Source organism: Ylistrum balloti, unplaced genomic scaffold (assembly GCF_031769215.1).
Source record: "Ylistrum balloti isolate Yb309-2 unplaced genomic scaffold, AGI_CSIRO_Ybal_v1 Utg371816, whole genome shotgun sequence".
NCBI lineage: Eukaryota > Metazoa > Mollusca > Bivalvia > Pectinida > Pectinidae > Ylistrum > Ylistrum balloti.
In genome coordinates, this window is record NW_026782903.1 from 119,824 (window position 1) to 134,193 (window position 14,370).

Below are 14,370 nucleotides of genomic sequence, written 5' to 3' on the forward strand. Positions count from 1 at the left end.
CAACTGTAGAATGTGTATGACTGGAAATAGTTCTTTAATTTTTAATACGGTAGGTTTTACAGGCCTCCTAACTATCAAGTTACCATGTGGTATCAGATCTCAAAATCAGTCGAACATGTTTTAACACTGGTATTTCTAATATCGTAATGATAGGTGATTTCAATGCTGATCTACTAGTCGATAACCTTTGTTCTCACTTGAGTGATATTTTTGTATTATTTGATCTGTCAGATTTAGTAGATTCTCTAAAATTCTATACTGAAGTTTCTACCTCATTAATGAATATAGTCTGCACTAACAACACTAATATGATCAGCAAACATATTATCGGTGATAATTTTGTTGATCAACAAGTAAGGTACCACTGTCCAATTTACTGCTCTATTGATATCACTAAGACGGAGCAGCAAAGTTTCAAGCGCTACTTTTGGCTCTTTGATATTTGAAATTATGAGCTGTTGACTGGAAAACATTGGTTGATGTTGATGATATAGCTAATCCAGTAAAAACCTGTAAAGTTAAACTGCTTGACATTGCTAGTATTCCAAATAAAACAGTAACTGCTAGATTCTTAACGAAGCACCTTGAAAGTCAAATAAAATTCATAGGTTTATTCAGAAACGTAAACGTGTTCATAAAAATGCCAAACTAACGTCCACTATTACTGGACAAAATTTCGTCTAATTCGTAACAAATATATTAGAGCGACTATAATGTTAAAAAAACACAACTAGAAAACGAGATAAAACGCTCTCTTTTCAATAATATATTACAAAACTAAGACTTTCTGTTCATTACTAAAATTAAAAGTCACTGCAACCATTTTTTTATTGATATCTAAAAAATGAAGAATGTTAACATTGCGGTCTTGATCTAATTTATACATTACCGCGAGAACCTAAAAGTTACCATACAGAAAGTGCCAGAAAGCGTAAGAGGAAGGAGTCAGACCAGAAAAGAGGACAGGCAAGAATCTATATTAGACAGGATATCGATAGATCTTGGACTGAATACGGATTCGGAATTTGCGAAGCTGCTGCTTGACTGGTTAGCTTAACGTCAGCCCTATAATTATAACGCATCCGCCTGTCATTGATTAAAATCCAATATCCAGTGTTTGACGCATGAACATGTTATGAACAACACTACTAAAAGTGTTATCTGATAAATGTTGAATGAAAATAGCAGTGTTATTCGCTTGAATTTACTACCGAAAACGTGTGTTTGTTGTTGACTGCAAAGTGAGGCCCAGTTGGGGGCTTTCGTTCGAAGTGTAAAAATATGACGGTACTGTTGGTGTTACTGTGAGAATAATGACCGTGGTGATAAACATAACCTTCATAATAAACACATAGACACATGTTGAATGGTAAACAATATCTATTAATGTGTACAGATAAAGTATCAATTCCTGTGCATTTCTGCACAATGAGTTTTTTTCTTTTCCGATAGGCGCGTGTTTAGCTTTATTATGGATATATTTTATTATTCATAAGCCGAATTTTCCATTTCTCGATGTTGAAATCCAAGGTAATAGCCGCTTTAACACAAACAGGCTGAAGCCAAGTATACCACAAATCCCTTAGAAAACCTTCTAATCTCAGTGTGAAGAAATGGTGGGAAACTGTGTACTCTTTATTACACAATAATAGGGAAAACACCACTTCTCCACACTGACACTGTTATCTCAGATGATTTCAATAAAGCGTCTTCGTTCAATGATTTTTTTCTGTGTCCAGTCAACTATTGAAGATTTAAACGCTTCCAAATTTTGATACCGACTGTAATTGTATTCTTTGTAATTGTATTAAGTGAAATATTCAGGGTTTTGAAAGGGGCGGAACAAAGCGTAGCCCTTTCAAAACCCTGAAGGTTTCACTTAATACATCTAACCGATTAAGACGGCTACATGCATTTAACCTTTGGCCCTTCTCCCACCACCCTTGCAGGTGTCAGCTCCGGTGTTCTGATTGAAAGGTACAAGGCGGAGTCAATTATGGTCCAATTAAGGGTATACTTGCACATGATTGGTTGACCGATGTAAGGCAATGTGTTGATTGAAAGAGGCTGAAAAAGGGCAGTATTTTCTATTTGTTGCCGATCATATCGTTCATCTTTAAGAAAATTATTCCGGTGTAAGCGGATTATGTGAGCGAGGCAGATTTTAATATTGTGACTGATCTCATACAGCAAGGGGAACGGTAAGCTGAGATACCCCTTTCGGACATTTTTAGGGACGATTTTAACGATATTTTGAAAACAGAATGTGAAAACATTTCTTTGACACAGTTGGAATATTCTATTCCGACACAGTCGTTGTCGGCATTGGAAATGAAACAAAACAAAATTCTACAAGATTTGGTTCCGCTCTTACGTCAGACGATGTCGCAAAGACACATATGGAAAGGATTCCGAAAAAAAATAAGGACTAACCCTTAGTGGTGTGTTTCGATATAGAATGACTGGTTGGCGATTGCAACATATCGGAAGACTCGTACATTTGTGATCGGCCATCAGCCAATCAGAGCTTTAGTTACGTCATCTTATGAAATCCTCATCACCACGAAGACCTATCTTCAGTATGAGGATCAGTTTCTACAGGAATATGTCACAGTCAATCCTCGGCTCTGATTGGCTGGAACGTATGAAAATACCAAAACTGCCGTCTAAATTTTCATAGAATGGTTCATGTTCTTCTTTCACAGTACCTCCAAAAAATTCTTCTACATCGCAAATATAATATCCATGATAACAATACTCTTGTTAGTGATAACTTTTGTACCTTATCATGACATCTTTTCCGTTGTTAATCTCTGTAATGCATTGCCGGATAGAATAAAAGAATGACCCGTCAGTAATTAAACTGAAAAATCACATAAATGTACTAGGTCACAAAGTTCTACCCTATTTCTATAGTGGCAGTAGACTGGGTCATATTCATTATGCCAGATTGTGGTTGGAATGTAGTTCTCTAAATTTCTATCTATTCAGTAGAAACCTTGTCAATAGTCCTGTATGCTCATGTAATGAAGAAGATGAGATCAAAATGTCGGCTCTTTTGCGACCATCGTATACGTTGTTTTACTCTGTTAGATTATCCTATCTCAACTGAAATATCATACTTCGGTAACAATTAATTTACAGATGAAGAAATTTGCATATTTTTCTTTGTTCAAAATATCTAAGATTTAAAGCTTCTTTTCAGAAACGGAGAAGGATTAATATAAGTTGGAAACATGTTTCCGAATCTAAATATAGTTATTGCCCTTGTACAGTTAAATATATACATGAAGTAAAGAAATAACGATAAGCATTCTCATAACAATTTCCACAAATGTAATGTTGACTATTGATGAGAGGAACCGGAAACAAGTCATACTTCAAATGGCTACATCAATGTTCCTGGAACGTAGTTATAAGTATTGCCGATTTTAGAAGGTAAAAGTGAATAGAGATAATCTGGTGTTTATTTTCATCTATTCTATACACAAGGCTCAATGTTCTCCTTTTCATCTCTCAGAGGGTGTCTTACAGCCCGGAAGACCGGATAACCGGAAGTAGTTGCATCCCTTCCTTTAACATTTTCGTGTCAAAAAAAAAAAAAAAAAAATGCCTTGTTTTAAAGTTTTTTGATTTTGCATTATTTTGATTTTAATGTTTGAGGTCATAGTTAAAAGCAGTTCCGACTTATTCAAATCTAATTTCGTAGTGTTCACTGTTGTTTTGATAATTGTTTTAAATATATATATAATAGTGACCTCTGTCGTACACCTATGATTTGCTATTCTAAATATGGTTCAAGGGACATTTTGTATTTTAAAACCCATTTCATATGTTGCCCCTTAAGATTCTACAGACAGCCTTCAGTTAAGGTGGTTCATGGGTAAAATACCATTGTTCCTGCAAAAGGCCATGTATACTTCTCTTACGTATAATTGAATGTTTTAAGGAAACTTGAACACTTACCTATGCTTGATGATCTTTTTTATATACAACGTACATCTTATAAGTCCTCGAATAGGCTTGTAACTTATGGGATGTACTAGGTTTGAATATGAAAAGATGCAGAGAAAACGAATAGATATTCTTTCCATAGTATTACAGGTCTTCACTCATCTACCAATATCAATGTTCTATACTTTGAATCTGGCCTTGAGAAACGATTTAACCGAAATATAACAAAGAAATCTTCAGCGGTTATAATTATTATAAGATACATCACAAATTAATTTTGCGTAACAATAAGATAACAATTATAGCGTACCTCAAGTTAGTGCCTACCTTACCAGATACTTAAAAGTGTTCCAAAAGAAGTTCGTTCACTACTTTCGTTAGATTCATTCATATCATGTTTGAAGTCAGATGTACTAAAACTATATTCCTTAGGTCCTTGTTTTATGGTGTCGGTGGTCCCTAGTTTCTGCACACGTTAGACATCATCGTGGTTCCTTTAATTCGGATCGGTAATCGTTGTCGGAAAGTCGTTCACTTTTCTTTCAAGAGTGTCATTTATCAAACACATTAAATGAATATTCTGATCCGAAAGTTTACTACTATCTTAAATATTACATTCAGTTTAGACACAATTCTGTTTAGAAATCGTCATCTTACTCGAGACCTGAAACATCCAATGTAATCTTTCATTATATCCTTAAACAGATTGTGATTGTAATAGTCGTAATAATTGTTGATATATTCAGGTTTTTATGGTAGTAATTGTTTCCAACTCCTAAACATATATTGGGAGTAGGAGTAGATAAGTTGAAATAACTTGTGTGTCGTCCCTTGGTCTTAGTTTAATATAAACTTTATTTTTATTGCATAACAACATGCGAATAATACATAGCAAAGTATACAGAGGAATTGGAATTGAAAACAAGTTAAACAACTTATATAAATCCTTTTCCATTGAATATCTAAACTAAATCAAGCATGATTGCGTGATTGGTGAATTATATGGGATTCAAATATAGACAGTTATTTCATTAGATTTTTCAGTAAACTAAGACGAGAAGTGATGGGGGGGGGGGGGGGGGGAGTTGCTGTGTCAAAATACAATTTGAAGAGAGGTAAGTAGGTGGATGTAAAGGATCATTGTATATATGAAAAGAATTAACTAGACAAATCTTTTAGATTGAATGATATAACTATAACTTCCGGTTACTGACTGGACGGACGTTATCTACATCGGCTTTGAAAGTTTCAATGAAAACAAGGCAATTCTCGGCAACTGAGATGCTACAAAAACGATGTGAGTGATGATAATGTTGTAATGATACTGAAACTCAATTTCCATGAAAATTTGAAAACGTGAATTGTGTACTTTACTATATTGATTCGAAACGTATAGTCGCTATGAGCAGTATTACGTGCACACCTGGTGAGGCTATCGAGGAGCCCGTCAGAGGTGGTAGCTCAGAGAGTGACGACGAATTGGTGTTCTCGCAAAGCAACACTGAAATTTTTAGCCACCTTTCTACGATGGTAATTTGACTGAACTCTGTAGAATACGGACCAGTCTATATGAACTCGCACTGGAGAGAAGGCCCGACACACGTAAAGGTCAGCTAATACGTAGAAAGACTGTGGGTAATTCACAAGCAAGTGATCAACTGTTAGATGACATATATGTGCTTTTTCACTTCATTGATGGAACAATAGTTAACAACACTGATATCAACAATCTGTTTCGGATGAAAGATCGCGCTAACTCACACGGCAGTGGTCCAACGTTGGGAGCCACGGGTATCGATAACCAAATACAGGTAAACACACAGGTAGACGGTACGGACAGTCCGTGCAGCGGCACACCCGGGCAAACGTGTAAATGTATGTGTAATTGCAACCAAACACTTTTTTTTTTAAATATTCAGACTGCATTTCATAAAGGGATGGATGGAATTAAGGATGAATTGTTGAAACAAACAAGCAAACTAGAAAACGAAATAAAACGCTGTAAACACGAAATTGTAGAGAAAGAATCGATCATTAGCATACTACAAATAGAGAACGAGAGAGAGAAAAATGAGAAGGTGATGTTGAGGAATGAACTAAAAATGGTACGAGAACAAAACAAAATCACTGATGTCTCCATCAATGCGTCCTTAAACGCGTCAAACGACAAAGTAATGTACACTCTCGAAAAATTGCACAAAAGACTAAATGCAATGGAAACCAAAATTGACAAAACTATCGTATGTGAAATGAAAACAAACAGGAAAGATTACAGGGAAAATAACGAAAAAGAATTAACCGAACGGAAAAGCGCTCTCGGTGATAGTCAATCAACGAAACATCAAAGTGCTGACAGTACTGATCGGTATAGTGAGGTACACTCGGACTCAGAACCGGACACACCCGCTACTAATCTAACCTTACCAAGACAAAACGATGTTTCGAATCCAAATGTGATGTCTACCACACCAGGAACAGATCATTCTTCTCTACCAACAGCGAAAGAACCAGATCACTATCTCAGTACCTGCATGTGACAGTCTCGGGAAGACCGCGACAAAGGCAGCGATTCTACAAAACTTATTTCGAATGCTTTCTCAGCAGACGTTGATCATGAAGTTGGTCAGGCCATACCTACCAAAATTTCGTTGATATATGAATTTTGTGGAGTTAGGACAGCTCCGCGAATAAAACGTAGAGTGCTATCTCGTGTAAAAGGCAGTCAGTCAAAGCATAAAAGAATATGCCTTGTCCCGGGGAGTTATTGTTACGTTCGTTCGTGTATTGAAAAAGTGGGAAGAAAATCGCTGGGTACCACCAAACTACACGTTACACTTAAATACACGCTCTGATTGCTATGAGCGATCCCTCTCAGTAAACTTCTGGCCGTCTTGCATAAGAGCTCGTGCTTGGGAAACTGCAACAAGCAGGAAAAATGATGGATTCTCGTAAAATGGACCACACTTCTACTATGTCTATATTAATAACACTTCTGATGTCTATATCAATAACACTTCTGATGGTTACAAGCTTAAATCTAGTTGCCTGGAATGCGCGAGGTGTTATGTATGGTGCCCCATACTTGGATGAACTTCTATCTTCGAATGACATGGTAATTATTACAGAAACTTGGTTACTTCCTGAGCAGACAGACTTTTTGAATATCATCGATGAACATTTCAGTAGCTACAATTTGACTGACAGTCGAATACCAATGGAGATTGAGGAGAGATCTCTCGCATCAGGATACGGTGGTATCGGTATAATGTTGAAAAAAAACCCTAAGTATTACAATCATATCAGTAGATTGCACATCTCGAATAATAAGCGCTAGGTTACTATGCAATAATATGTCTATATACATAATCGGCGTGTTGATGCCTTCATCCATCTGCAGCAAAGCGGGTTACGTAAACACTCTCGAAACGTTGAAAAGTCTTTATGACAAATACACCACCGACAGTATGGTAGTAATAACTGGAGACTTTAACGCTCATTTAGCCAAAGACTTCGGATGTAGGACCACGAAACTGCAAACGAAAAGGGAACTGCTCTATAATTGTTTATGCAACAACGTCAACTTTGCTCGGTAAATAGCCAAGACTGGTCTTTTGGTCCTGCATATACGTATTCAACAAAAAAATGGAATACATAGAATATTTATAGATCATATTGTATTTCCGAAATACAAAATGGATATGCTGCAAAGAAGTGGAGTTATAGACGAGTGTGCTACAAATACATCCGACCATCTACCGATCAGCGTATCATTTACAGTCACATACCATAGGCTAGACTCGACTACGCGCCGCACCGAGGGTTTTACAATAAATTGGAAAAGAGTTACTCGGGACCATCTGAACACCTTACGATCAGAAGTTGAAAAGGGCATTACAGAACTTGACAATATTACTTCTGTAAATTGTAACGACATTGATATGCTTTTGACAAGGTTTTGTTCTCTGCTTAACGAGCTGCAAAGGATTATCTACCCCACAAAAAATTCAAGCTCTACCTGAAACCCTATTGGAAATATGGAAATGTCAAATCAGCACATAAAGAGAGAGAAGCGAGCTATATGGATCGCAGATGGACGGCCGCGAGGATTTTGCTACATAACATTTGCGGGATATAAAAAATCAAAGCGCCTCTTCAGAAGAGAGTTGGATAATGCCAGATATCTATACATAAATAAGCAATATGATGATCTTATGTCTGCCGCAGAAATAGACACTGGGACATTCTTTAAGGCAATTCGTGCAAAAAAGTCTCCGAAAGAATCATGCCGTGAACTGCGCGTAAATGGCAAAATTGTACGTGACCCCGATGCACTAAGGAATGTATGGTACCAACACTACAAAACTCTAAGTTATCCTGCACAAATGGAACATTTTGATGAAGCATTTAAAAATCGAATCGAAACGGAAGTAGACGATATCCGCGTACGGTCGTTTACGCATGTTGAAACAATTCTAGATACACAAATAACTAAAGACGACATTTTGTTTGAACTCAAACTGATGAGCAAAGGTAAGGCGGCTGGGCACGACAGAATAACGGTTGAACATCTTCAATGTGTGGCTGATATTATAATCGAATTACTAGTTAAAATCTTTAATAGTATCGTACAAAATGAAGTCTGTCCGGAACATTTTAAATTAGGAACAGTTGTTACATCGTATAAAGGACATTGTGACAGAATGGTGATGTGACCCAGTATCACTTTATATTATGCTTTTAAATATTAATTTTGCAATAAATGACAAATGTATTTAATACCTTAATCTTTCTTAGAGATGTGTAAATGTTCTGGATAGTTGTTATTCATCGTGATCAAGGAAAGTGGTGAAATATTATCAGCACCATGTGGAGTATTTCTGCTGTGCCATGCTTTGTTTTGACCGGAAGTGACGTATTAACTGTGCACACTTGTAGAAGTTATTTATAGAATTAATATGACTGCAGTATTTTCACTGTGTTTACGGGAAAACTTTTGTAAGTCTAGCAAGTATAAATTATAGAATTATAAGTAATGTAGTTATTAATGTATTAATATTTATCGTAGTTATGAGATCTCGGGATTCCGACGGATAAACCGACGGTAGAACATCAGCACGTGAAAACCGACGAGCGTCTGTTGCTCTTTTCCGACCGGATTCAGTTTGACAGTAGCTGTCAGCTAGTACAGGTGTGTGTTGTCTGTGTACTGTGTTTGTTCTATCCGCCGGGTAACTTGGTGAATACCTAGTCCCGATGCGGCCTGTGTTTTGTCCTGTGAAATGTCGGGGGTGGTATTACTAATAGGAAGTTATTATTAAGGGTCTTTTGAGAAGTTCTTTTGTAATTATTTAATATTTTATAATAATAGTTATGGTAAACGTACTAGGGCCGTAGTCAGACTACTCGTTCTTATAGGGATGGACGGGCGGTATTTTTATCACTGGGTAATTTCTAAGTTCCCGGTCTGTGGTTACCTTATCAAGTGCTTGACAGGGGTATGTAAATCTATTTTGTACTAGGCTTAGTAGTGAGAAAGAAATATTGAGAGTTAAGCATGATGATAGAATAGTTGAATTTAACTTTATAAATACACGATCGAACTGAAAGAGCATTTTTGTTATTAAGAAGTAAGAAGTCTATTATTTTTGTGAGAAGTGATAGAAGTCTGGAATATATGAATGTTAGTTTTTCCCTTATTTTATCTAAGGATGTAAATGTTTTGGAAGTGTGTAGAGACCAGACCTAGAATGGATGTGTAATTTCCTAACTTGCGTATGTTAAGATTTTGTCCATTTTAATGTAAGCTTAGGCCTTCTAGTAATGTGTTAATTTTATGCCAGGAAAGCTAATATAATATTAATAATTTTGTCCATTTTACTCGAATATGCAGTTGTAGAAATTAACTACTAGTGTGGAAGATTGTGTGAGTCTGATAGAATTATTAATGCAACTTATTTTCAAATATGAGATTCATTGCCTAATTAAATATTAAACTTTATTGCAATCTTCTGGTTTTCTGTACAACTGAGCTACATATCTAGAAACATGATTTGCTCAAATAACCACAGGATAGTCTGATGCTATTGGAACATTTTTCATAAGTGATTACTTAGTTATCTGATTATACTGAATTGGATGACAACAAAAGGTCAAGTCCAGGTCAAAGTAATGTCATGATCAGTGTGAATTAAAGGTATAACAGTTGGAGTACTCGGAAACTACGGAGATGAAACATCACTTAGTCCTGAATGCAGATGGAATGAACATAAAATCCTGATGAAGAATTTAATCGTTAATTATCTAATCATTTATTGGGTTTAGTTCTATATATATATTGTGACAGCCTACACGCTACCATGTTGAATAGATCTGAGATTGGGTCCAGATCACTATGGTGTCACAACATAATAAAAACAGACTTGATATTAACAGTTATAGAGACATAACTCTGATGTCAGTTATCCAAAAACTGTTTGAGAAAGTGATTTATAGACGACTACGTTTGTTCTCGGAGATGATTGATTTTCCTTCAAAATTCTAACAAGGGTTTCGTCCGAGTTGCGGCAGTATTACAGCGGGATTTATCCTACAAAAATGCATAGATCGCTATATTGAGACTTCCTCCCCCATATGTGTAGCCTTTTTAGACAACAAGAAAGCATTCAATAGCGTCCGGATCGCAAGGCTATTTCACAAACTCTATCAGCTAGGAATAAATTCGAAAACATGGAGACTTTTGTACACCAAGGAGTAAAATCTAGGGTACTCTATGACGGGAAATGTCGGAACCCTATGACGTCACACAGGGGGTCGGTCAAGGCCGAATTCAATCCGCCTGGATGTTTCTGGTAATGATAGACGGTCTCGCGCAAGAATTAGATGAGGCTCAAAATGGAATACTAATCGGAAACACATGTTCCTTGCATACTGTTAGCAGATGATACCTGTGTCATATCCGGAAGCAATGCAGCACTCCAAGGCTCTTAGATATTGTATATGATTAGTCGTGTAAATGTAGACTAAAATACAACTCTAGCAAAAGTGCAGCTATATTATTTCGTAAAGGAGGCAGCAGAAGGACTGACTATGGAAAATGCAATATCTCCCTCGGACAAGACATAATTCCAGCTCACACTTCCAAAATTTACGCCGGTACATTATTCAACGAGAACTTGAAAAGCGACTTAGCGATGTGCGAAGCCATTGACAAAAATCGAAAGAAATTGAATAGCCTTATATCAATTGGTGTTCATTATAATGGAATGAATCCTGTTGCCAGTGTGTCAATATGGTGTAAAGTAATAGTACCGTCTCTTCTTTTTGGATGTGAACTTTGGAGTAACTTTTCCAACACTACGTTGAATGACATGGAAGTCTTTCAACGTCTTTCAAAGAAATAAGCGGAGAGATCCATAAAGCAAAACGGCTTCTTTGGAATAAGCTTTGTTTAGGAGACGATCTATTTCTGTGGAAACAATTATTCATTGTAAGGTTTAGAGAATACGAATATATAACAAAGTCAAATATCTAGGTTTCATACCGGACATTCAAAAAATTATGAAAAACTACAATATAGAAACATTCTTTAGATTATATCACCCTGAAGACGAAATCCCGGTTGAATCTTCATGGAAAAAAATTGTGAAACGAGTTATAAAGACGAAAGAAGAGCTCAAATGATCCTGATGTTTGTAAACTGTGTGGTAAAACTGTCGCTGACATAGCTGTACATTTTATCATAGAATGTCACATCCTGTTCGATGAAAGAGATTTGATTCTAGAAATAGTTTTGAACTTCCTACAGGTAAACGACTATATACAATTCTCAGAAATGAGTGAAAGACAACAAACAGACCTCATTCTTGGAAAACGTTCAAGTGACATTGATATATCGAACAATCATTGGGCTGATATGATGAAATGCATCGCAAAGGTGATTCCTAAAATGTACATGAAAAGAAAATGAAATGATATCATAACACTTAAACCATGAACTGACGAAATATTGAACTGGGAAAAAAACTTTCCTTTCATCTTTAAATATTAAGGTCATTCTTTTGTCACATACTATAATTCTATGCACTGCACTATGTTAAATTGTTTGTAATCTCAAATGAATGAGGAAATAAAGAATATCTATCTATCTATCTATCCAACGATTTCCACAAATGTAATGTTGACTATTGATGAGAGGAACCGGAAAAAAGTCATACTTCAATTGGCTTCATCTATGTTCTTGGAACGTAGTTATAAGTATCGTCGATTTTAGAAGGCAAAAGTGAATAGAGATAATCTGGTGTTCATTTTCATCTATTCTATACACAAGGCTCAATTTTCTCCTTTTCATCCCTCAGAGGGTGTCTAAGAGCCCGTTGATGAACGATAACCGGAAGTAGTTGCATCCCTTCCTTTAAATTTTTCGTGTCCAAAAAATGTGCCTTGTTTTAAAGTTTTTTGATATTGCATTATTTTGATTTCGATGTTTGAGGTCAAAGTTAGCAGCAAATCTGACTTATTCAAATCTAGTAGAATTTCATACTGTCCACTGCTGTTTTGATAATTGTTTTTCCTTTTCTATATATATTAAATAGTGACCTCTGTTTTACACCCATTATTTGCTATTCTAAATATGTCATATCACAGGTCCAAGGGACCTTTTGTATTTTAAAACACATTTAATATGTTGCCCCTTAAGATTCTACAGACAGCCTTCAGTTAAGGTGGTTCATGGGTAAAATACCATTGTTTCTGCAAAAGGTCATGTTTACATCTGTTACGTATAATTAAATGTTTTAAGGAAACTTGAACACTTACCTATTCTTGATGATCTTTTTTATACAACGTACATCTTATAAGTCCTCGAATAGGCTTGTAACTTATGGGATGTACTAGGTTTGAATATGAAAAGATACAGAGAAAACGAATAGATATTCTTTCCATAGTATTACAGGTCTTCATTAATCTACCAATATCAATGTTCTATACTTTGAATCTGGCCTTGAGAAACGATTTAACCGAAATATAACAAAGAAATCTTCAACTGTTATAATTATTATAAGATACATCACAAATTATAGCGTACCTCAAGTTAGTGCCTACCTTACCAGATACTTAAAAGTGTTCCAAAAGAAGTTCGTTCACTACTTTCGTTAGATTCATCCAAATCATGTTTGAAGTCAGATGTACTAAAACTATATTCCTTAGGTCCTTGTTTTATGGTGTCGGTGGTCCCTAGTTTCTGCACACGTTAGACATCATCGTGGTTCCTTTAATTCGGATCGGTAATTGTTGTCGGAAAGTCGTTCACTTTTCTTTCAAGAGTGTCATTTTTAAAACACATTGAATGAATATTCTAATACAAAAGTTTATTACTACTTTGAATGTTGCATTCAGTTTAGACACAATTCTGTTTGGAAATCGTCATCTTACTCGAGACCTGAAACATCCAATGTAATTTTTCATTATATCCTTAAACAGATTGTGATTGTAATAGTCGTAATAATTGTTGATATATTCAGGTTTTTATGGTAGTAATTGTTTCCTACGCCTAAACATATATTGGGAGTAGGAGTAGATATTAAGTTGAAATAACTTGTGTGTCGTCCCTTGTTCTTAGTTTGACTTAAATGATCTTGCCTCTCATGAAACAAAAGACATGCTATATTTATATTTATTTTGATATTTATATCTATATGACTGTAAACCACACAAGAAGGTCCGAATACTAGTTCATATAGAGCTTTCATTTTCAATTCAGTAATAAGTATTTCTGTTTTGTATAACATGCACAAAAAACGATATACATTTTGTTTTTTTAATGCTTTTTTATACTGCACTTGCGCTGCCATTGTCAGAATACACCTGGCACATATATTTCTCAGGCACGATTCAGCATAACATCAATGTAAAGGAAACAAAGATTGATAACCCTAACAAACTGCTGGAATAGAAAAACTGTCGCCACTGCTGATTTCACCTTCGCCAATATACAGCTTGTATTTTGAGACACTTTCGATGTATTATCTATATGGTGTTATGGTTAATGTTAATTTATTCATAGTCAAGTACACATTTGCATTGATACATTTGAACCTGTAAGAGTTTTTCAAACTTGTACGCAAAACCATCCAGGGACTAAGCAAACCTTATAACAGGACCCCTCCTGTATGTAACGGGGCACAAAGACTGCGTGCAAACTGTCTATTTATTTCGAGAAATTTCTCTGGGTCTATGGCAGTAAACTGGCAGCATTGGATAACATTGGTCATTAACAGCCTGCTGTCATAAACCCGACATCGGTCAGTCCAACCCTTGAACAAACAGTATATTGACAGCATACATCGCCTCTAAATGAACTTCTAATGGAGTATAATGATTTACTCCCGAGCGACCAAGTTATGGTATAAATTAGCTTCC

General features: G+C 35.8%; 1 protein-coding gene across 1 annotated transcript in view; it reads left to right on the forward strand.

The window, feature by feature from the left end:
- Nucleotides 1-7,988: 7,988 nt before the first annotated feature.
- The window catches only part of LOC132563668 (uncharacterized), a 35,644-nt gene continuing 29,262 nt past the window's right edge, over nt 7,989-14,370 (forward strand). Inside the window, exon 1 of the mRNA XM_060228408.1 lies at nt 7,989-8,484. Coding sequence (XP_060084391.1) covers nt 7,989-8,484 — 496 coding nt within the window. The remainder of the gene's footprint in view (nt 8,485-14,370) is intronic.